The sequence below is a fragment of the Nelusetta ayraudi genome, unplaced genomic scaffold, assembly GCF_046127955.1.
Source record: "Nelusetta ayraudi isolate G7.1 ecotype Tasmania unplaced genomic scaffold, CSIRO-AGI_Nayr_v1 ptg000005l, whole genome shotgun sequence".
Classification (NCBI taxonomy): domain Eukaryota; kingdom Metazoa; phylum Chordata; class Actinopteri; order Tetraodontiformes; family Monacanthidae; genus Nelusetta; species Nelusetta ayraudi.
Window position 1 is genome coordinate 5,348,677 of NW_027466055.1, and position 22,114 is coordinate 5,370,790.

Here is a 22,114-nt window from a genome sequence, read left to right on the forward strand (position 1 = left end):
TATGTAATTGGTTTAGCTCTTCTCTCTCTTTTTGTCCAAAATGGAATAGCAAGAAGCAAATGCTTATTTAATCCTATCCCAAGTTCAACATACTAAATTAATTACAAACTATACCATAAATCAACCCTTTTTTGGACTAGTAGATTAATAAACTCAGTTTCCATCGCTAACAACAGCAAACGCTCACTTTTCCATCACGAGTGACACGTTCTCCTTCTTTGCTCCTTTACCTAATAGAAAAATAGATTGTGTACATCTTTTAAATCGTCATACATTTAAACTGTTTTCATTTTTCCTTGAGACCATTCCACAACACCACACCACAAATTGAAATTTGAGATTTGTCCAAGCATAATGTTGTTTCATATTTTAATTGCCTCTGAAGTTACAACCCCCCCTGACCCCCCTCTTCTTTCTGTAAACCTTCTGTAATCTTATCTCGCCAAGGAGCGTCCAAGCACTTCATCACACGCCCGTTCAGTTGAAAGCGATTAGTTGTTGGATTTGTTGTCCTTGGCAGTGAGAATCTCTTGCCGATCCCCCGGCGCTGTGTCCTGATGCATCAGATTTGCGCCTCGTCTCACGAGCCATTCAGGGCCTGCGTGGAAAACGGGGAGATTTGCGAGTGGGCGTTGAACTCGTTTGACTTCAGAGGGCAGTGGAATGAGGGAGATTTATATTGTTGTTGATTAGGAGAGGCTCCTCCTCGCCCGCCCGCCCGCCTGCCTGCACGGAGCCGAGCAGCTCGGCAGCTACACAATCCAGTGGCTGCCGCCGCCACAGAGGGAAACAAACACATACGGAGATGATTTTCGCCGGGGTTCTCGTACGCCGTGGAATCAACAGAGACGATGTTGTTCTCTGCTCGCTCCCGTCCCGTCCCCTCGGTTTTTCTTCGACAGAGATTCACAGATATTCCTGGAGTTCAGCAAGAATCAGACCTTCCGGTCATGAAGTCGGTGTTGCAAATCACCGAGCTCTACTATTTTTGGCTGTTTGTGAACAGTATGTGCAGGAAGCACCCAAAATTTGCAAATGCATCTTAAGTGTTACAACTTGGCCTTGGCCGGTTTTTCAGAACTCAAAGGTCCAGTGTTAAGGAAGCTCAGTTTTTAAGGAAGCCCACCTGACGGTGCGTTTCGAAAGTTTCAGAAGTGCTGTTTTCACTTTATTGAGCCTCTTCATCAACCCCTCTGGTGTTTTTGTCACTTTGTTCCTCCAGCACCAACAACAATCTGCTCCTCTTCTGTCTGTCCCGCTGCGTGACGATAGTAATCCTGTGTGCGTTCTGCTGTTGTTTCCAGATGCCAGGGAGAGGTCCGCCAAGAGGTTCTCCGTGGACGGCGTCTTCAATTACACGTCGTTGCTGCTCAGCCAGGAGGACGACATGCTGTACGTGGGAGCGCGGGAGGCGCTGTTCGCCCTCAGCCTCACCGACATCAGCAAGACCAAGCTGCAGAAGAACGTACGTGTGGTCGTGGACGACAGGCAGTGTAGAAGGAGGGCGGCGCATAAAGACCTTATTAGTCACTCTCACTAAATGCCGTTTTGAATGACGAACCGAGGCTGCTTTCAGACCCAACCAAACACCGCAACAACTCTCTGAATGTTTCCCAGTCAGCGAAGCTAGCGAGGGCATTGATCTTTCAATGCAAGCTTCTCTCCAGTTAGTGAGACGATGGTGACTCACTCCGCTTCGAGGTTTCACTCGCAGTGTGTGCACTTGTTTTCAAACTGCTTTCTTACTGTTTGAAAAAGTGGCCAATATCACATTGAATTACATTTATTATTATTCCGAATTATATTTCAGGTTGCAGTCGTCCCTTCAGCCATTTTACAGGCGTTGCTCTTTGTATTGCTGTCTATGGGGAAAGTGCTTTTTGGGCTGTATGGTTTTGTTTTTTGGCTGCAGTACTTTGAGTGGCCACTGGAAAAAAATCTCATTACCGCCATGTTGCAAGGATGTAGTTCTTACGGGTCCCCAGAATACATCCCGGAGTTCCTATAATACTTTCATGCTTCTAACTCGTGTCTTTCTTCACCTGCAGCTGACGTGGGGCACCCCTACTGGAAAAAGGGAGGAGTGCAGCTTCAAAGGGAAGAACATGGAGGTGAGGTGCAGGGCGTGGGAAAGGAGGGGAGGGGGAAGCAGTCAGGAAAAGGCTCCAGGAAAACGGTGGCACAGTGGTGCTAATTCAGCCGGCGCTTGAGTGTTTTGCCGTCGCTCCTCTCAGCGCCTCTCTCTCGCTAACAAACCGTTTTGTTTTTTTTTTCTTCTTCCCTGCCGCCGCTCACAAATGGATCCATCAAGTGCGCCGTTTTCACGGGGGAATCTCTCTCGTCGTGTGCTGCCTCTGTCTGTTTCCTCCTTGTTATTGCTGGCTCACTCTTCTTCTTCTCCGTCTTCTTCTTCTTCTTTTTCTTCTTCTTTTTCTTCTTCTTCTTCCCCAGGCGGCAAACCTGTAATCTTTGTACTGCGGTGAACCGCTCTGCTATTAAAGAGAGCCTCGCAGGCATCTGCTGGCTGACGCCAGCAGCCCTGCCCCCCCCACCCCCTACCCCCACCTCCAATTTAGCGTCAGAAACGGGGATTTCTTTTTTTTTCATGTGATTTTCATGTTTGTATTAATTTCCGCGCTCTCACAGCCACCTCTCCTTTCATGTTTCCCTCCCAGACTGATTGCTTCAACTACATCAAAATCCTCCTGCGACTCAACAGCACCCACCTCTACGTGTGCGGCACCTACGCCTTCAGCCCCATTTGCGCCTACATAGTAAGTTTGCCACCTCTGTGTCCAAAGTCTTGAGTCGTTGTTTCTTTTCGCTCCAGCCAGCGCAGGTTTGGAGTTTCGACGAGCCTGTGCGGTCTTCTCGCAGTTCGTTATGCATCACGGTTTTTTAGGGCCACAGTAACGCTTTCCATATCTTAACATAAAACTGCTCTGACAGGCCGAAACGTACCATCATACCATCGTTTCCGGCGCAAGACTAAATCTGGAGTGACGGTAACCGGCGGCAGGATGACACTGATGTGGAAAAGTGTCCTCCTTGACGTCAGAGAGGGAGGGAGAGAAGGACTCAAGGCCCCTGAACTTAGATTCCAATCGGCGTCGTGTTGACACAGTGCAGAGTTTTCTCGTGTGTCGACCGGAGAATTCCGAGCCTTATTTTTATCGCCCTTTCCCAAAGCAGTCCTGGAGGGGTTCAGCCGGCGGTGACGCCACGCTGATGCGAAGAAGATTTTCCAAAGAATCAAGCAAAGAAGCACTTGTTTTCAAACTGCTTTCTTACTGTTTGAAAAAGTGGCCAATATCACATTGAATTACATTTATTATTATTCCGAATTATATTTCAGGTTGCAGTCGTCCCTTCAGCCATTTTACAGGCGTTGCTCTTTGTATTGCTGTCTATGGGGAAAGTGCTTTTTGGGCTGTATGTTTTATTTTGTTGGGCTGCAGTACTTGTAGTGGCCACTGAAAAACAATATCTCATTTCAGCCATATTGCCAGATCCTGGCAATATGGCTGACGCGAAGAAGATTCTCCAAAGAATCAAGTAGTGGATGTGAGTCTGGGAATTATTCCCCCCCCCCCCCCCCCACCCTCCAGCATTGAGAAAAACAGCCCATGAAGATGATGGATGAGAAGGGTTGATGGAGGAACGAACAGCCACGACCCGGTCACAGTTTTCTCACACTGCAACACAGTGGACGACACTTGAAGCTGAAAATATTAATGTTTAGCAGCTGAGAAGCAAAGTGATGGAAGTCTGGCTGTGGAGGCCGAGGCTGGTGTGTTTTCTTGCGCCTCCTGGTTTTGACCGACTTGCTCAGTAGCAGAAACTCAGAGGTCGACTCACTGGAAACAAGCGCCACATAAAGTCAAAGGGCCCGATTTCCTAAAGGTTTGCACGTGGAAAAATGTCCCAAAACGAGATTGGACGCGCTACCTTACGAGGGAGCTGATCTGCTAAAGAGACACAGTGAGAGCTGCGACCATCGCTCAGGCAAAATTGCGCACAGAGGCCCTTTAGCGCCTTTGGCTTCATGAAAATGTGCACTACCAGTGAAAAGTCTGGACGCACCCTGTGAATTTAATGGCTTTTCTTTCATTCTCAAAAGGCAGGCGTAACCTGCTGGTAACACCCAGGACAACTGATGCTGACTCAGTGTCGGTCATGAGCAATGTGATTCAAAAGCAAATTATCGTGAACCTTTTCATAGTTGTATAGCAACACACACACACACACACACACACACACACACACACACACACACACACACCATAAAGCTACTATAGTTACATATATATATATGTTACTGAGAAAGTGACCAGCGCCGGCCTGTGTTATTGTGAGAGGAGTGGAGGTGGAGCAGCCGGAGGTCAGCGGAGCCTCATTTTTAGCTCCCTCTTTACTGTAAGTGGAATTTAATTGGCCGTTGCCTGAAGGGAAATCTCTGCTGTTTGTGTCTCGTCTCCAGAACACGTCAACATTTACTCTGGAGAGGGACGAGGTGGGCGAGGTTGTGATGGAAGACGGGCGCAGCCGCTGCCCCTTTAATCCCGAGTACCGGTCCACCGCCATCATCGTCGGTAGGTGGAAGCTTCTTTTTTTTTTTGTGTGTGTGTGTGTGCGTGTGTGTGTGTGTGTGTGTGTGTGTGTGTGTGTGTGTTTTCCTCCTCTCCCCTCCACTCTCTTTCTCTCTATGTCTCTCTCTCCCTCTCTCTACCTTTGCATCACTCCAAACATTCGACTCGCGGGGGAGCTAAGGTTTCATTACGCGTGGCTCCGGTCTGAGCGCGGCTGAGCTCAGCTGTTCCGCGCAGCCGCTTTGATGCTGACGACCACTTTGATACTTTGATGGGGTTTAGCGAGTCACGACGCTGTGCGCCTGACGGACGGACGGCCACACGCCAAGCACACAGTGTTTGTGTTCGACTCCTTTTAACAAGCAATTAGGGGATAATTGAGCTGGATACAAGCGGAGCACATAATTCGTATAATCCCTTCGTCATAATGCTCGCTCTGATCTCCCTCTGGCCTCTGTTTTTTTTATTTATTTCTTTATTTGTATTCAGACAAAATCTCCCCGGCGCACTGTTTCTTTCCGTCTAATTAATAGAAAACGGAGTTGCTCATTGAAAATCTCTGAGTCATTTTTTTTGTTTTGTTTTTTGTGTGCTTCCCTCCTCCAGACGGGGAGTTGTACACCGGGACAGTCAGCAACTTCCAAGGGAACGAGCCAGTCATTTACAAGAGTTTGAGTCCAGGAGCTTCGCTGAAGACCGAGAACTCCTTGAAGTGGCTTCAAGGTGAGTGAAGCCGCAACAGGTCGGCGACGGCCGTCACCATCCTGGCTGAGGAGATGAGAAAAACAAAAGCAGGCGCCCATTAGCACTGGCTTAAAGCTCCAGTGTGAAGAATTTGCCCTTATTTATGATTTTTATTTTGGTAAAAGCTTACATTACTGCCCATAGATACACTAATAAAAGTACATACTCACAGTACAATAAGAGTCATTTGGTTTTCCTGCCCTAAGAAGCCCAGCTTCCTTGAATACCGGCCTTCTTTAAGCACTTGCCGAACTTGCCAGTGAACTACGGTGGCCTGCGCACCCAAACCTGTGTGTGTGTACAGTATATAACAACTGTTCTAGGTTAGGAAAAGCAAATTACTTTTATTGTACTGCGAGTATTCACTTTTATTATTGTATTTATGGGCAGTATGTTAAGCTTTTACCAATATAATATAAATTAAGCCAAATTTTACACACTGGACCTTTAAAGAGAAGCTCCTATCAGCTGTCGCACCTAAAAACAAAACTCTCCGCTTTTCATCCCTGTCTCTCTCTCTCTCTGCACTCTCGTCAAACCAGACCCTGTCTTTGTCGGCTCGGCGTACATCGAGGAGAGCCAGCCGACGGGGAACCCCGTGGGCGACGACGACAAGATCTACTTCTTCTTCAGCGAGGCCGGCAAGGAGTTCGACTTCTTCGACAACACCGTCGTGTCCAGGATCGCTCGTGTGTGCAAGGTGAGGCGGGCGAAGCTTCTCGTGTCGGTAATCCCTGACGGCGCCCCCTAGCTGGCTCGCCAACCCCCCCCAGGGGGGCGCCGGGCCTCTCTGCGTGTCGGGACACGTCTCGGCCGCGGCGGTGGGGAGACGTAATGGGAATTCCGACTTTCAGGGAACTGGAAGCGGCTGTAAAACACAGTGCTGTAAAAATCAATATAAAACACCAAAATAAACACCCCCGCTCATACAAATATGTACTAGTGATGGAACACATCAGCGAAACATCACAACAACATTAAAACACAAATTTGCAAAACAAACAAAAAGCAGCATTAAGCGTTTCTCATATTAATTTTATTTGACATTTCTCCATTACACAAAATCTCTATGAAAACAAGTTGTAAATCTCTGCCAAGTTGGACAGCGACTGGATGTGGATCGACCCGTTTTCACATTCGGTTCCCAATCGGGAGTCAGCTCTTCAAGCAGCCGACTCTCAGAACCGGTTCGTTGGTCAGCGACCCATCACTAGTGGGGAGAGGTGTCTCCGGCCCCGTTTCAGGCGGCGCAAACATGTTTTCAACACATTTTCTCCGCCGCTGCCGCTGCAGCTGACTGACTGAATCTTCCTCCGAGCCCCCCTTTCATTCCACCGCAGCGTCTGTCACCCTTCTCTTCCTCCCCCACCTCCTCCGCCGCCCCTCACAAAGTCAGCTGCACTCGTCCGTCCCGCTCTTCTCCTCGCCTTTTTCCTCCGCCAGCGCTTGGCCGCCATTAGTATTCAAGGGCGCTTCGCAGCAATATGAAATGCTTTTTCCCCCCCACTCGCCCACTGTAAGGCCTGATTATTATTTTTATTTTTTTCACTCCCATTCCAGGAGAAGCTTTTAAGGGGGGCGGGCTGTGAAATTTTTATTTATTTATTTATTTATTTTTTACATTTTTGTACCTTTATTGACAAGTAAGTAATGATGCAATCATGTTGTCGGAGGAAAAGAGATATGACACCAGGTAGTAATCAGGATAACAGATAATAGAAAAATAATAACACCAAAAAATGGTTGTAACGCTATAAATAATAATAACACAAACACAACATAACAAAATCTGAGTTAAAGACATTTACAGATGTATTAAGATTAAACATTCATCGGGCTGTTGTAATACTGGAGAAATAGATTTATTTTTTTGTCATATATAATTCCGAGAGATTTCAGAAAATTCAAGTAGAACCGCCTCAAGCATCAGTTTAGTTAGTAAAAATCTGCTTGCTTGTTGGTGCAGAGATATGAAGCACAAAGAAATTTAATAAAATTTATTTCACAGGTCTCCAAAAAATCATGCTACAGCACTCCATTCACAAGATCCATGAGCAACACATTCTTCCGCGTCACAGAAAAAACACATTGACTGTTTACATCCCATACATTCAGATAGGATCGTGTTTCAAATCTATTTTCGGGGGCAGCAGAATGAGCCTTCCTCCCTGAATATTCACCACCAGCCTTTAATCCCTCCTTCCACTCTTCCATCCGATCAATTCAAGCGACTGCGGGCGCTGCCTCATGTGCATGCGCCTCCCCGGCTGATGCCTCTTGTTCACCCAGGCGCTAATGTGAGTAATCGCGGGGACAGCATGTAATCTTAAGTGACGGCGTAATGACTTGGTCCCGCGACACCTCTCAGCGCCCCGCAACCCGGCGCCCCCTGGGCTCCGTACATGGAAACCAGTGGCAGTGAGGGAGGAGGCCCCTGCAGACTGGGGCGGCTGGGCTGCAAGAGGAACGGAAGATGAAAGAGTTCCCGGCTCGGACCAATAAAAAGGAGGCCTTTTATTTTACTGTGTTAGCCAGATTGCCGTCCTGTCGGCAGTCACGCTGGCTTCTCATTGGCCAGCGCATTTGGTCATCGCTTGGCTGATGGTCGATAAAATCACCTCGCTGAGTCGCTGGTCCCCTCAAACTGATTGGGAATTTTTTGGCTCTGGGATGAAATTATAGAAGGCAGTTTAAAATGCAATGTGGTGAGTGTAACTTTGCAAGCTCGAAATATTGGAGTGCGTGTTCAGTGTTTCAGCGCTTGTTGCGTAGCTGCGCTGCGAGAGAGCAAGGTGGCAAACACGCCAGCAACTCACCCTTGAGTTCACCACTAAAAATTTGTGTTTACACAGTTGTCTTCATCGGGCTGTGTTCAATTTGACGCCCAACAAATTGTCACATAAGGTATTGAGATTTTCTCATGTATTTATTTTGCTCACTTTAGTTGTTTGACGCGACAGAAGCAAAGTCCGAGTCGCTGCAAGACGAATTTACTGCTTTTTCTGTGTTTGACACCTCAACAATGTTGAGCACCCGCAATGGAATAAATAATAAAAACTTGTGTTTTCATTCATTAATTATGAGCATTGAGGTTTGTACGAAGGAAGCTGTATTGCACATGTGCACTGAAGCCCAGAAAGTGTTGCAGTGTCCCAAGCATCTGTGCACAACTCCTGCTAACGCTGCTCCTACTGATGATGATGACGATGATGATAGTGTGTGTGTGTGTGTGTGTGTGTGTGTGTGTGTGTGTGTGTGTGTGTGTGTGTGTGTGTGTGTGTGTGTGTGTGTGTGTGTGTGTGTGTGTGTGTGTGTGTGTCCAATCAGCTGAAGCTCAACAGCTCACTTCCTGTTGTTTCCAAGAGCAGGAACAAACTGCTGTCCGTCTCTCACCATCACTTCATCTCACACCCCTCCCTCCTTCCTCCCTCTCTCCCTTTCTTTCCCTCCTTCCCTTCTTTCTCAACCCTCAAGGTTCCTCCCCCAGTGTGGAAACTCCTGTGTCGTGCTGCCACTCACAGTTAGTGTCCCTTAATGGAAGAAGGAATTTGGCGGGGGAAAAAAAAAAAAATGAGGCATCGTGGTACAATATGGCTGCATCCTCGCTGCCCTATATGTAGATATTAATGCTCGTTAATATTTTAACAAATACAGTCACTTTATATATATATATATATATATATTAAAAAAAAATGTATGCCAGCAAATCCATTTAAATACTCCATATCGGAGCTCTAAGTGCTTTCTGTCCAACCAATTAGTGATCAAATGGAAACAGAATTCGCTGCTGGCAGAAGCTCTAGAATGTAGATATCTACGCCGTCTCTCTCTGAGTGGTGTCACACTGCCGAGCACGTGCGCTGCCTGTTCCTTCTTGCATGAAAAACAGACCATCGCAGACCCCTCCCCATCCTACACATGTTCCCAGTGTGTTTTCAATTCAGCTTTTTACAATGGCTTTTGGACGCGGAGCCTCGTCTTGGCAGGCCCTTGGCGAGACGACCTGCTTCCTTGTGAGACAAAGTGAAGCCTGTGAAGTCTTTTTTTTTTTTTTGGTGTTTTTTTTTTCTAAGCTACTGTTTAACTTTAGGTGGCCAACTTCTGCCGCTCCCTGGCTGTTTTTTTCTTTTTTTTTTTTCCTTCCCGGCTCTCTCTGCTATCTGCTGCGCCTCCTCCTCCTCCTCCTCCTCCTCCTCCTCCTCCTCCTCCTTCTCTCTCCAACTCCCTCAGCCTGTTGTTTATTCAGGTGTGCTGTACACACTTGCGCGGCGCTGTGCTAGAACTCCGGCACTATCGTTCCCTCTTACTCTGCCTCCTACGCGGACAACATACTTTTTTTTTTCTTTTTTTTTTTTAAAAAAGCACAATATGTGACACTTTGGAGCGGCGTGCGCTGTCACACACGTGAGTGGGCTGGCGTGCGGGCAGAGGAAGGGAGGCCTGATGCGTTTGGAAATGTGTGCAGCGGAGCAACGAGAGCAGCTGAGAGAGCAGGAATGTGCTCGCCTCATTATGTGGACGGGCCACTAGCACAGCCTGGTAATTGGCTCCCAGGGTCTGCATCAGCACCACGCGGGTTCACCTCACCAATAAGCAGCAACAGTTGTTTTCCCTACACTGCCAGTCAAATGTTTGGACACATGCTTCTGATTGAATGGTCTTTCTTTCATTTTGATGACCGTTTATATTGTCGATTGTCCCTCAATGCTTCAAAACTATGAATAAACACGTATGGAAGATGTATTAAAACAAAAAAAGTGTGAAATAACTCAAAGTTTTATATTTTAGACGCTCTACATATCTTGGTCATTCATGCATTTGATGTCTTCAGTTTGTATCTACAGTGGAGACAGTAGTAAAGATCAAAAAGAAACAGGTGTGTCCAAACTTTTGACTGGCAGTGCGTGCGTGCAACAGAGAGGTGGATAGTTGTGCATTCTATCACCTCCACCAGGGTGGTTCGCTCCTTGCGCTGTTATGCAAGCTCGGTTCAGGGTTTCTTCTCTTTTTCTGCTGACCAGAAATACTTGGATTACGTTCAGGGAAGCTGTCAGGAGATTGGGCGAGACCACTGTTTTGGTTATGTTCTTCTCTCTCCCCGCCCCCACCCCCACCCCCTCCCCCCCCTCCTCCTCCTCCTCCTCCTCCTGCTGTTGCTGCTTCCTGTGTTCTCCAGCTCGCTGGCTGTATTTGGGTGGAGATTACTCCAGTGTGTGCAAAAGCGTTTCAATAATAACACGTCCGGAGCCAAACGGTCTAATTACAGTTTTGCGTGAACAAAGTTCAACCCAACCTGTTGGAGACAAATCGGATGTTTTGATTTTGGGTGCTGGTAATTCGTAGCAACTGTTGCCTGCTCGCAGAAGTCCTGCTTCTTCAATGTCTTGCCGACATTTATTGCTAAGAGATGTGTTATTTTTTTTGTAATACTTCATTAATGTGAAAACAAAATTTAGTACAAAAAAAATGCTCCACCCTTTTGTCGTCATTAATTTCAATTTCTCCATCACCTCCGTCAGATCCACTAGTCTGACCTCAACACTGCCCTCTAGAGATAAGTGTAGGAACTGCAACTAGGATCCAACACAAGGTCACGCTCTTGTTGCCAAGTCATCCGCATAATCTTTTCACTCTAATGTAAATTGACTTTAAAGCTTTTATAGTCCATGAGTTTTCATCAACTCAGAACTGTATCCAGCCAGCCCAGAATGCAGCCGCTTGTCTTCTGACTGCTGCATGAAAATCTGAGCACATAAACTACAGCCCTCTCCACTTCAGTGTTGATTTTTTTTTTTAAGGTTCTTTTTTTGTTTATGAGGCTTTGAATGACTTGGCCCCAGCTTATTTATCTGAACTGATTCATGTTCACTTGCCCTCTAGAGCTGCAAGCTCAACAGTTCCCAGATCACAGCAAAAAAAAAAAAGAAAACTAGCAGCAAGGAGCAGCATCAATTTTGTGAAACTCACCCCCTTTTTGAACATATGAACTGCCTCACTTTAAAAGCTTTTAAAGAGCAAAGACACCTCTACTTTATCTTCTTCTTTGGGCTTTTTTTCCCTTCAGGTGTGGCCACAGCCAATCATCTGCCTCCATCTAACCCCGTCTTCTGAATCCTCTTCTCTCACACCAACTAAAAGCTCCATGTCCTCTTTCACAACATCAGTAAATCTCCTCTTTGCTCCTCCTCTAAATCTCCTGCCTGCCAGGTCCAGCCTCCTCCCAGCATCCTTCCACTTAGATATTCACTCTCGCTCCTCTGTCCAAACCATCTCAGTCTGGCCTGACTGACTTTATCTCCAAAACGTCTATAGTCCCTCATATTCCTGACCTACTTCATCCTGGTCCTGAAGCGCAACATTTTATTCCCTCCTGCCTTCCAGCTATCTGCCTCCTGTCTTTTCCTCATTACCATCATCTTAAAACCAGGCCGTGTTGATGTTCTCGCCACCAAAAAAAGTACCACAAGCCGTTGTTTTTCAACTACTGTGCCGTGGGAGCTGACAGACAGCGTTTTGTGTTTCCAGGGCGACAAAGGAGGTGAGCGGGTGCTGCAGAAGAAGTGGACCACCTTCCTGAAAGCGCAGCTCCTGTGCTCGCTCCCTGACGACGGCTTCCCCTTCAACATCATCCAGGACATGTTTGTCCTGAAGCCCATCGGGGACAGCTGGGAGAGCACCGTCTTCTACGGCGTCTTCACCTCCCAGTGGTAAGAACCGGCACCAGTCTGGCCTATGCCAGGGCTTTAGAGATGGATTTCATTATACCGCACCACGGAAGACGAGCACAGGCTTCTCTACTGCCCCCTGGTGACAGTTCATTGGTTAGAGTGACGTGCGGGTGATGTTTTTATAGACATCTAAACTCAGCCTGACATTAACATAGTTGGGTCTCTTTTTCCCACCGGTCTGAGAAAAGGGAGGATCTATTTGTTTTCTCTCATTAGGTCTCGGTCACCAGTGTCATCTCCTTTATGGAAAACCAATCTTAATTGTGTTATAAATTACAGGCATAAATCCATCAGTGGGGGAAAAAAAACTCCCACTGGGAAGCAAGAATATTCTGACGATAAATCTGTGTGTGTGTGTGTGTGTGTGTGTGTGTGTGTGTGTGTGTGTGTGTGTGTGTGTGTGTGTGTGTGTGTGTGTGTGTGTGTGTGCATGCATGTGTGTGTAAGTCAAAGTGAAATGAATGAAGTGGATAATTACGAGGTCATCCACAGGAGATTAGAAGCTGGACTCAAGCTCCAAAGTAAAGTGTGCAAAAGTTGTCCACTTTTTCATAAGTTGTGTTTCAGTGTTTTTATGTTTGTTTGTTTGTTTGTTTGTTTGTTTGTTTGCTCAAACTGCAGTGAAATGTGATTGACAGCCGTCCTTTGCCTATGTGGTCGCGTGGGCGGAGCTTTGCGCCAAATAAGTGTTCTAATCTGGGGAAACTTTTGGCTCCTCCTGTGGGAAAAAATGGGAGTTGCGTCATTCGTCTTTATTTATGTCGCTGGCTGTGACTTAACAGTTGCGTGAGTGAGTCTGATTTATGCTGTCGTGCACAGACGCGCAATTGCACTTTCATGCCGGGACTCATAAACACTCTTCTCAGGAAACTCACAAACTTTCATTCACTTTGCCACTTTAGAATTGTTCTGACGACATCAAAATTCATGCTCTCTCATTTAAATCCACTCTTCTTCAACAATATGAACTACTCTACTAGCCAAGTTGGCTGGTAAGTCATTTTGTGTGTAAAAGACGTTGTAGGGTTAATTGTTTGACCTCGCCCGCAGGTACAAAGGGGCGTCGGGCAGCTCGGCGGTGTGCGCCTTCACCATGGCGCAGGTGGAACGAGCCTTTAGTGGGCGCTACCGAGAGGTCAACAGAGAGACGCAGCAGTGGTACACATACAACCACCCAGTGCCGGAGCCTCGGCCCGGGGCGGTGAGTTCAGCATTGCTCTGCAGCTCAGCCTCCCTTCACTCAAGCAGCATGTGTCCCTTTATGGTGGAGGGCGTTTATGGAGCAATAAACTCATCAAACTCACCATACACAAAGTCTGCAGCGTCTTTGGCCGTGGCGCCTTCCCATTCGCTGCAGATAACTGCTGGAACAAACTCGATGTCCTCTCATCACTCACTGCTTTTAAACTGAACCTGCAGCAAATTGTATTTGGCTGCTGTGCATGTTGAGTATTTGTCACTGTCAATGAGCTTATTTATTATTAACTGGTGTGTTGTTTTTTTTTTAAATGTACAACCTTGTTCTGGCTTCCACATTCCCTCCACCCTCAGAGAGCCTTTGCATCCTTGTTCAGGCTGCATTTGCAAATAAGAATCTGTTTTTAAATGCTTGCCTGGGTAAATAAAGGTTAAATAAAAAAAATAAATAAATACATAAATACCTCCAAACAACCAATCTGATGGTATAGTGTAAAACTGATTTTGACATGCATTATTCAAGCTAGTCCAGTCACTTGCTTCAGTGTTTTCCAACCACTGTGCTGGGTTTCACTCAATTGATCTAAAAAAAAAAAAAAAAAGAAAGAAAATAACATCCCATTGTGGTGTGATTGTGCTTTGAAAGGAATGTAAGCCTAGATTCCACCCAGTGTATCAGCTGTGTGTGCATCTAAACAATCATCAATATCAACCACTTACGTTTTGATACAGTGCAATGAAACACTTTTATATATGAACATGTAGATAACTTGTAAAATAATCCAACCGTCCATATGATGTAATTCTACATCCTTGCTGAATCTTTGTAATTCAGTTAGTTCTTGAAGTTAATTATCGTGTAATAACCCGTTGTTTCCGCTGTCCACCGCCGCAGTGCGTGACCAACCACGCCAGGCAAATGGGGATCCAGTCGTCCTTGCATATGCCCGACAAAGTGCTCAACTTTGTCAAGGACCATTTCCTGATGGACAGCGTGATCCGCAGCGCCCCCCTGCTGCTGAAGCGCAGCGTGCGCTACACGCAGATCGCCGTGCACAAGATCCAGGGCATGGAGAGGGCTTACGACGTGCTTTTCATCGGCACAGGTGAAGAACACGTTGAAAATAATCTGTCCTGCACACTTGGGGTTTTTGGCCTCCTTGTCTTCAGTAGTATTAACCCGGCTCCTTTTTTTTCCTCCGGTCTCCCAGATGACGGAAGGCTACACAAGGCCATCAACGCCAACGACAAAATGCACATCATCGAGGAGATGATTCTGTTTCCCGGATCTCAGCGTGTGCAGCACATCGAGCTCGACCCGCAGAGAGTAAATGACATTTGCAAAATTTACCGTCTTGCTCATTTCCAGCAGTTCTCTGGTGAAATCGTGCCCATTTTTTCACTCCAATTGAGTTTTGATGCACAAATATGTGAAAGAAACTCATTTAGCAGAGGCCCAAAGTGGCCGCAGAGCGTTTCATGCTGCTGCTGCTGCTGCTGCTGCTGCAGCCGTCCAGCAGGTCCTTCCTGTAAGTTACAGCTCCATCTGGAGCGGACTTTTATTATCCTCGCTGGCATTTCACTCAGGGCTGTATTTCATTACCCCTGCCTCTTCATTACGTAATGGCTTCTCCCTCGCCGAAACAGAAATCTTATCTAATATTATGTAATTCTCTGTCCGGCACACCTTTCGTGGCCTCAGCGCGCACAGTGTTGGGCTGACTTACGGTAACAGGGACCAAATATAAAGTTCACGGAAGAGAGTGCAGCATCAACAAAAACATTCAAGTTGTTATGTCTCTGAAAAGGGAGAATGGGCACCGGGGGCCGCGCAGCTTTCTTCCTTTCTTCCAGCGCGGTCGTGTGCACTCACATGACTTGGCTGGCATCGCGTCGGAAAACAGCTGGCTGGAGTTAGCCCAGTGTTTAGGTTATGTCCGTTGTGTTTATCTGAAGTAATTGTTTAAGCATGGTGCCCTGTGTTGGAGCCAGGTCCTTGGAACAAAAAGCAGCGGTTCTCCCTCCCCCTCCCCACCGCTCTTCTGCCTTCAGATGACTTCTGATGAGAGATTGGAAACACATTGTTTATGGATGTTGGGTTTTTTTTTTTTTTTTGTTCTCTCTCTCTCCCCTGCAGGGTCTGTTGTTTGTCTCATCCAACTCGGGGCTGGTGGAGGTTCCTGTGGCCAACTGCTCCAACTATCTGAGCTGCGGCGAGTGTGTGTTGTCCAGAGACCCCTACTGCGCCTGGACGGGTCGCCTGTGTCGGGACGTCAGGATGGCTCCTCCTGACAGGTGAGTGCGCTGCTCACACGCACAGCAAAGCAAAGTATTATCGATACAAATATGAGTATTGACACATGTGGGACCTGTTATGTGTATTGGTTATAGTAGAATTGCAAGTGACGACATCCAAAGTCAGAAGAAGACTCCAAAGTTTTTCCTCTTTGAATGGAAAACCCAAACAAGATTCCATGAGTTCTTGAAATATTTCTGGTGGCAGCTAAGCATGTTTTCGAGGAGTATTTGCCCCGAGGCCAAAACAAGGAGTTAAAGATGTCAGCCTACATCTAAGTCGCTTTTAATTTAACAGAGCCTCGATTAGTGTGACGCTGCCGAACAACTGCACAAACACGGCAAAGCTCAGCGTCCGTCTCTAACGACCGGCTTTTTGAGGGAACAATGTCCTCTGAGTCAACACCACTCGTGTGCCGCGTCTCTCATCAACGCCGGCCCTGAGCCTCTCATTTGCTCTGCCGTGTTTTTCTTTCAGTCACTGGCAGCAGGACGTGGAGGAGGCCGACACCTCGGCCATTTGCAACAGGACGTTAGTCAGCCCCAGGTCCAGACCAGTGGCCTCTCGTGAGTCTTCTCTCCGCTTTCTGCAGTCGCTCATTAAAAGTGTCGTCATTTCACCTGGAGTGCAACAACATGTTTGTGACGGTAGCAGAAGGAAAACATAACAGACGAACGGTCTTGATTGGTATAATATTGGGCTTAAAACGGTTAAAGTGATAAAAAAAAAAGCTATAAAAGTTATGAAAATTAGTACAAATTCTGAGTGAAAATGATGAACTATGACTTACTGCTTTTTCTAACTGGATAAATTATGTTTAGTTTTTCTGTTCCTCTTATTCTTGTCTTTTTTATCTCTGCGTCTACAGATGAAAAATGAAGATTATGTATTTTTTGCTTGTATACCTAAATCTTTCCTTCATTCATGCATTCATTCGACTCCATCTCTCAAACAGGCGGCTCCCGCTGCCAGCTCGTCACCGTCCCCGCCAACACCTTCAGGGTGCTGCCCTGCAAGCTGCGCTCCAACCTGGCACAGCGCAGGTGGCGCTACAGCGACGCCGCCAGCCAGTTCCTCTACGCCACGCCCGAGGGGAACCTGGTGGTGGTGAGCCACACGGACAGGACGGAGACCTACGAGTGCTGGTCGGAGGAGGAGGGCTTCCGCCAGCTGCTGGCCAACTACTGCGTGAGGGCGGAGCCCCGCCGCGAGAGCACCACCCCCGTCGGCCGCTCGCGCACGCCGCGCGTGGAGCGCGTGGAGGAGGCCGCCATCATCCTGCCGGGCGAGTCCCGCTCCGAGCAGGTCCACACCAAGACCTACTGGAACGAGCTGATCGTGGTGTGCGCCCTGCTGGCCTTCTCCCTGGTGGTCTTCTCCCTGTTCGTCATCTACCGCAACCGGGACCACATGAAGTCCATGCTGAAGCAGGGCGAGTGCCCCAACATGCAGCAGAAGAAGCCGCGGATGGCGGGCAAGCCGGCCGAGAGCTTGCCCCTCAACGGGAACACCATTCCCGTGTCCACGTCCGACCACAAGGGCTACCAGACGCTCAACGACAACTACATCTGCAGCACGCCCACCCACGAGTCGTCGCCCGACAACAGCAAGAGCTTCTCGGAGGCGTCCGACCGGCGGCCGCTCAACGCCAAGGAGAGCCACGTGGAGTACTCGCCCACCAGCCCTCGGCCGCGGGTGAGGCTGGGCTCCGAGATCAAGGACTCCATCGTATGAGGGGAAGGTTCATCGGCTTCAAAACAGGAAAAAAAGAAAAGGAAAAGGAAAAAAGAAAGTCCAACCTGTAGCTCAGCAGAGGGTTCAGGCTGTAGAGCAAAGGAGAGGAGAGAGACCCCCCCACCCACCCCGCGCCGCCCAGACCCCTGACATCCACCCGCACGTTGTTTCTTTGGTTTTTTTTTTCCAAGTCATCTATTTCCCTGTGCTCCGCGCAGAGGTCATTCTGTTTCACCATATCCACTCCAAAGCTAAGACGTCGGCCCAGTTGTGCTTCCAGGAGGCGCGGAGCGGGCATGAGCTCAGAAGCCCGGATCAGAGCAGCTGCTGAGAGTCGACAAGCCCGCCCCACCCCCCCGGGTTTGTTCGCCGCCGCGTTCGGTGCGAGCAGAGCCGGGCAACACGGACAGAAAGTAAACCCTCGACACAAAGAATATATTCTCCCTGCATCAGTATTTATTAAAGCGTCTCCTAAGATGATATTGCCTTTTCACTCCGTGGCGTAATAATAATAATAACAATAATAATAATAATAATAATAATAATAATAAAAAAACATAGACGGTGAAAAACGCTGATATGTTGCCCCGCGGCCAAGCGATGAGCAGGCGTGCACAGACTCTGTGAAGGTGACGCTTGCCTCAGAGTTTCCCGACACTATGCACATTAGAGCCCTAAGCCACAGCTACGCCGCGACCAAGGATTCAGGTTTGTGAGGACGTGCGTCTTGTCGTGTTTTCCTCCCCGTCGCACGCCAGAGGCGAGTTAGAAGCACATTTGTTTCTTCTCATGGAACTCCACATGGGGGACAACCACAGGGAGGGAGGCTGCAGCCCCCCTCCCCACCCCACCACCACCACCACCACCACCACCCGTTGCCCTCCTCAGAACGAGAGCAGAGACAAACTGCAATATATGAGACAAAGGATCAAAGAAGTGATGGGGAAAGTACTGCATATTTCCAGGACCTGTACCTCCTGAATGTACGCCGTTGTTTTTTTTCAAAAGAGGGACTTGCTGACGCGTTGTTGAGAGGACGGGTTGCCAGGTCCTTCTGGAACTGCGCTCACGCCCCCGCCGGCACCGTGACAAAGCAAAAGAAGAGTTTGAGAGTTTGTGAAAAGGCCTTGCTGAAAACCTCCACTGTGTTCAGGGCGGCACTGACATCATCACGTGCACTGTGCCAAATAACAACAACAACAAAAAAAAATGATTGTCTAAATGCAATAGTGCCATTTTATTTTTATTTTATTTTGTTTATTTTATTTTATTTTTGCCATGACCACTCCCATGCCTTTTGCATTAACATCAATGATCGCTGTCGTAAGAGCACATGGTGATGGAACCGGACGTGGGTTTCACACACTCGAGTAAAGTGGCACTAATGACAAAAGAAACAATAAAAAAAAAAAAAAAAATGTGAAGAGTGAGGTGAAAAATGTTGACTGTTAAGCTCATACTGAATTTTTCAGGCACAATAGTTTTGTTTTTTTGTTTTTTTTTCTCCCCCCTAAGAAGTCCGAACTCGGGGCCAAAGGTTCGTCTCCTCGTCGTTCGCCTTCCAACTCGGCACAGACCCTGAGGGAAAGACGCAGCTCGCAGTTGACCATCGATACTCGCCGATGCAGGCTTTTTTTTTTTTTTTGCGCTAATTAATTAACGCAAAAAACGGAAAAGTCCGAACAAGTGACGAGTCGTGGGAGCGTGGCGTCCGGTCTGGCTGTCGGCAGCTGCTACGCTGTTCCCGCGCTGTGTTCGCCCAGCATGACCTTCCCCTCCAGGTTGTGTTACTGCCATGTGTGACGTTCACCGCGCTCAGTCATATGTCAAGTTAATGTCATGCTAATGCTAAAGCACAAGTTATCATCAGGGTCTTTGCGCACTTCAAATGGTTCGCGCACGGCAGATGAATCAGAGCCGGCGGTCCGAGTAAATAAGGGCGTTTGGGGTATCGAGTCTGGCTGGACCTGTGCGACTGTCGCACAACTCTGTTGTGTTGTTGTGTTGACGTGTCGAGGTTGATTTTTCCAAAGACGTGGGGAGCAGACGGTGTTGCGTTCAAAACAGAATGAAGGGACAAAGTGATAGCCCTGTAACTTAGCACACCACTAGTTCGCTACAAGCCGGCGGTACGCACTCCGACATCATGCAGAAGAGGCTTTTGGCTTTTTCCACAACACCAAGCAGACGACGACAAGACGCTATGTAACTGCGACGAAGTTGACAAAGTAATTGCACAGCATACTGCGCAACAGTGGTCAGTGTTTTTTGATTTTCTTTTTCTTTTTTTCTTCCTCCTCTCTTGAGTTTTTTGTCGTGTATATACTGTATATGTGTTTAATATTGTGTGGTTTAAGGGACCTTGTGCAAGAAGTGTTGTAGAGATAGTTTTGAAATTTAGAGAGTGAACACTGCTGACATTTTTTGTTGTTGTTGTAGTTGTTGTGTTGTTGTTGTTGTTGTTGTAGCGTGACGCTGCCTCCTCCTGCTTACAATTCAACTCCTGCGCAGAACACTGCGCTTTTTCCACCACACTGTTAGTTTAGCACAGAGGTTCTTCTTCTTCTTCTTCTTCTTCTTCCTCTTCTTCTTCTTCTTCTTCTCCTTCTTCTCCTTCTTCTTCTTCTTCTTCTTCTCCTTCTTCTTCTTCTTCTTCTTCTTCTTCTTCTCCTTCTTCTCCTTCCCCCCCAAGCGTGTCAAAGCAGGAGAAATGTATGTGTATTTCTACACCACCCTGATTCAAGGGGTAGCTAGTGGGAGCTACCTTGCTAAGAGTCAGGCCTTTAAATTCTATGCTATGATGCTACCACCAGTCAGTTAGCAGAAAGAAACCCTGTCAATGAGAAACTCTTTGCATTTGTCCTCATCACAACAGAAAGAAGGTTGTGACTTTGAGCCTCTGACCTGGTGCCTTCCTGTGCGGGATTTAGAATGTTCTCCTTGGGTGTGCGTGGGTTCTGACGTGCACATCAGGCTAATTGGCTGCTGTGAATTGGGTGTGAATGGGAGTGCGGATGACGGGGTGTAACCCCCCCAAACCCCCCCCCCCCACCACCACCACCACCACCTTCTCCCTGAGACAGCTGGGATAGGCTCCAGCAACCCCACAGCCCTGAACAACCCTGTTCAGGGCAAAGTGCTGATGAAATACAGATGGACAGATGGATGTAAGTTGGCGGAACGTTGACAAGGCCAAGTTTGCAATTCTGTTCAGCAGCTGTATTGGGCACTTGGTCTCTGTTGACAGCAAACAGTATTGGGCATCCTCTACCTGTACAGGTGAGGTGTTTTTTTGTTTTTTTTTGTTGCCATCACGTGTCGTGCTGTCATATGTGAGTGTCAACAAATGATGGTAACAGCAAAAAAAAAATAAAAAATCAACGCATCCATCTTGCTTTGCTGTCTTTCAACTGGAACGTTGAAATATGTTAATGAATCTGTACCTCCAAAATCTGTCTCCTGAGGACGATAGAACACGATTGTTCTCATTTTGCTCTCAACCTGCGAGGTCACTTCAAAGTCAGCCCCCTCCAAATTGTGTGTGTGTGTGTGTGTGTGTGTGTGTGTGTGTGTGTGTGTGTGTGTGTGTGTGTGTGTGTGTGTGTGTGTGTGTGTGTGTGTGTGTATCTTGCTTATGAACAAACCAATTTAAAGCAAAATACATATCAAACAATACATTTCCGATGCTGAAACCAGCAGAGCGGAACCTTGTTTGTCACCACCGACTGATCCCTCGACTGGCTAAAATCCCTGCTTTGTGATGCTTGGTGGATTACTGCACATCTCCAAATGCCTTCGTTAGTTTCCTCCGGATGTCAAGCTGCTCTGCCTTTTAGCCACGTGCTGTAGGTCGCGTAGCATCAAGCGGCGGCCGCGCCGACAACACGTGTGGTGAACGGTATGATTGTAGCCCCCCACCCCCTCCCACAACCCCCCCCAAGGGCACTTTACCCCACGATGCAACACGCGGCGGGCCAGCGGTAGACCTTCCAGATTTCACCCCAGCCACCATAAACTCCTGCCTGCAAAACGCTGGGAGCTGCTCAAAATCTCATCCCACTCTGCAGTCTTTGCTTGTGTTGAAAGTGACGCTGTCCACGTAAAAAAAAACAAAAAAACATTGATCCTCAACCATTTTCCAAAAAAACAAATTCTGTATAGTCTTAGCTGAACGTCACGACAAAGCCTAATTAGCGAGGGCGTGCTTTTCATTAGGAAGCAAATACTACCGCTGTGACCGATGCTTCGTTTTGAGTGGCTCCTCAGCAACGCGCCGTACTCTACTGGACATGAATGTAACCAACTATATCACATATTGTAGAACAGCGACAGCAGTCTTATTTTTTTTTTCCCTAGCAGCTTAACGTAGGCAGCCCATTGCGACGTCCGCGACCGTTTAGTTTGAACAGTCACACTGTTTCAACAGGGAGAAGCTAGCAGTCGTGTGCTGTGCACAGCCTAGAAACTTCAGTGCGACGCGAGCACAGCTTGGAATCCTCCACGTCACCGAGACACAGCAATAGCTTTGGCCTAGCTCACCCAAACAGCATAAGCTTTAGTTGACTGAATAACCATTAGACAAATGTGGTCTTGCCTGCATGAATTCCTTTTTGTTTTCTTCTTCTTAATTTTATTTGTCGTGTACAAAATAACATTGTGGACTGTATTTTTTTGTATCATTGAGATTGTGACTGTTGTTTTTATTATAATGTACATAAAAGCACTTTATTTTAATTTTTTAAGATAAACAATAAAAAAATTCCATGTTTTGACATGTTTGTGAGCTCTTTGCATCCTTGTGCTGATACTGCCCACATTCCCTGCAC

At 47.4% G+C, this 22,114-nt stretch overlaps 1 protein-coding gene across 2 annotated transcripts in view; it reads left to right on the forward strand.

The window, feature by feature from the left end:
• Window positions 1-19,204, forward strand: part of LOC142904605 (semaphorin-4B-like) — a 44,978-nt gene extending 25,774 nt beyond the window's left edge. Inside the window, exons 3-15 of one of the 2 annotated variants that reach the window (XM_076050804.1) lie at window positions 1,305-1,465; window positions 2,049-2,111; window positions 2,676-2,774; window positions 4,481-4,592; window positions 5,196-5,312; window positions 5,876-6,033; window positions 11,859-12,040; window positions 13,112-13,262; window positions 14,154-14,364; window positions 14,470-14,585; window positions 15,396-15,553; window positions 16,032-16,120; window positions 16,507-19,204. In XM_076050804.1, the coding sequence (XP_075906919.1) occupies window positions 1,305-1,465; window positions 2,049-2,111; window positions 2,676-2,774; window positions 4,481-4,592; window positions 5,196-5,312; window positions 5,876-6,033; window positions 11,859-12,040; window positions 13,112-13,262; window positions 14,154-14,364; window positions 14,470-14,585; window positions 15,396-15,553; window positions 16,032-16,120; window positions 16,507-17,288 (2,399 nt within the window). In that variant the 3' untranslated portion in view covers window positions 17,289-19,204. The remainder of the gene's footprint in view (window positions 1-1,304; window positions 1,466-2,048; window positions 2,112-2,675; window positions 2,775-4,480; window positions 4,593-5,195; window positions 5,313-5,875; window positions 6,034-11,858; window positions 12,041-13,111; window positions 13,263-14,153; window positions 14,365-14,469; window positions 14,586-15,395; window positions 15,554-16,031; window positions 16,121-16,506) is intronic. The other variant, XM_076050814.1, reaches the window with a different exon arrangement.
• Window positions 19,205-22,114: the final 2,910 nt, after the last annotated feature.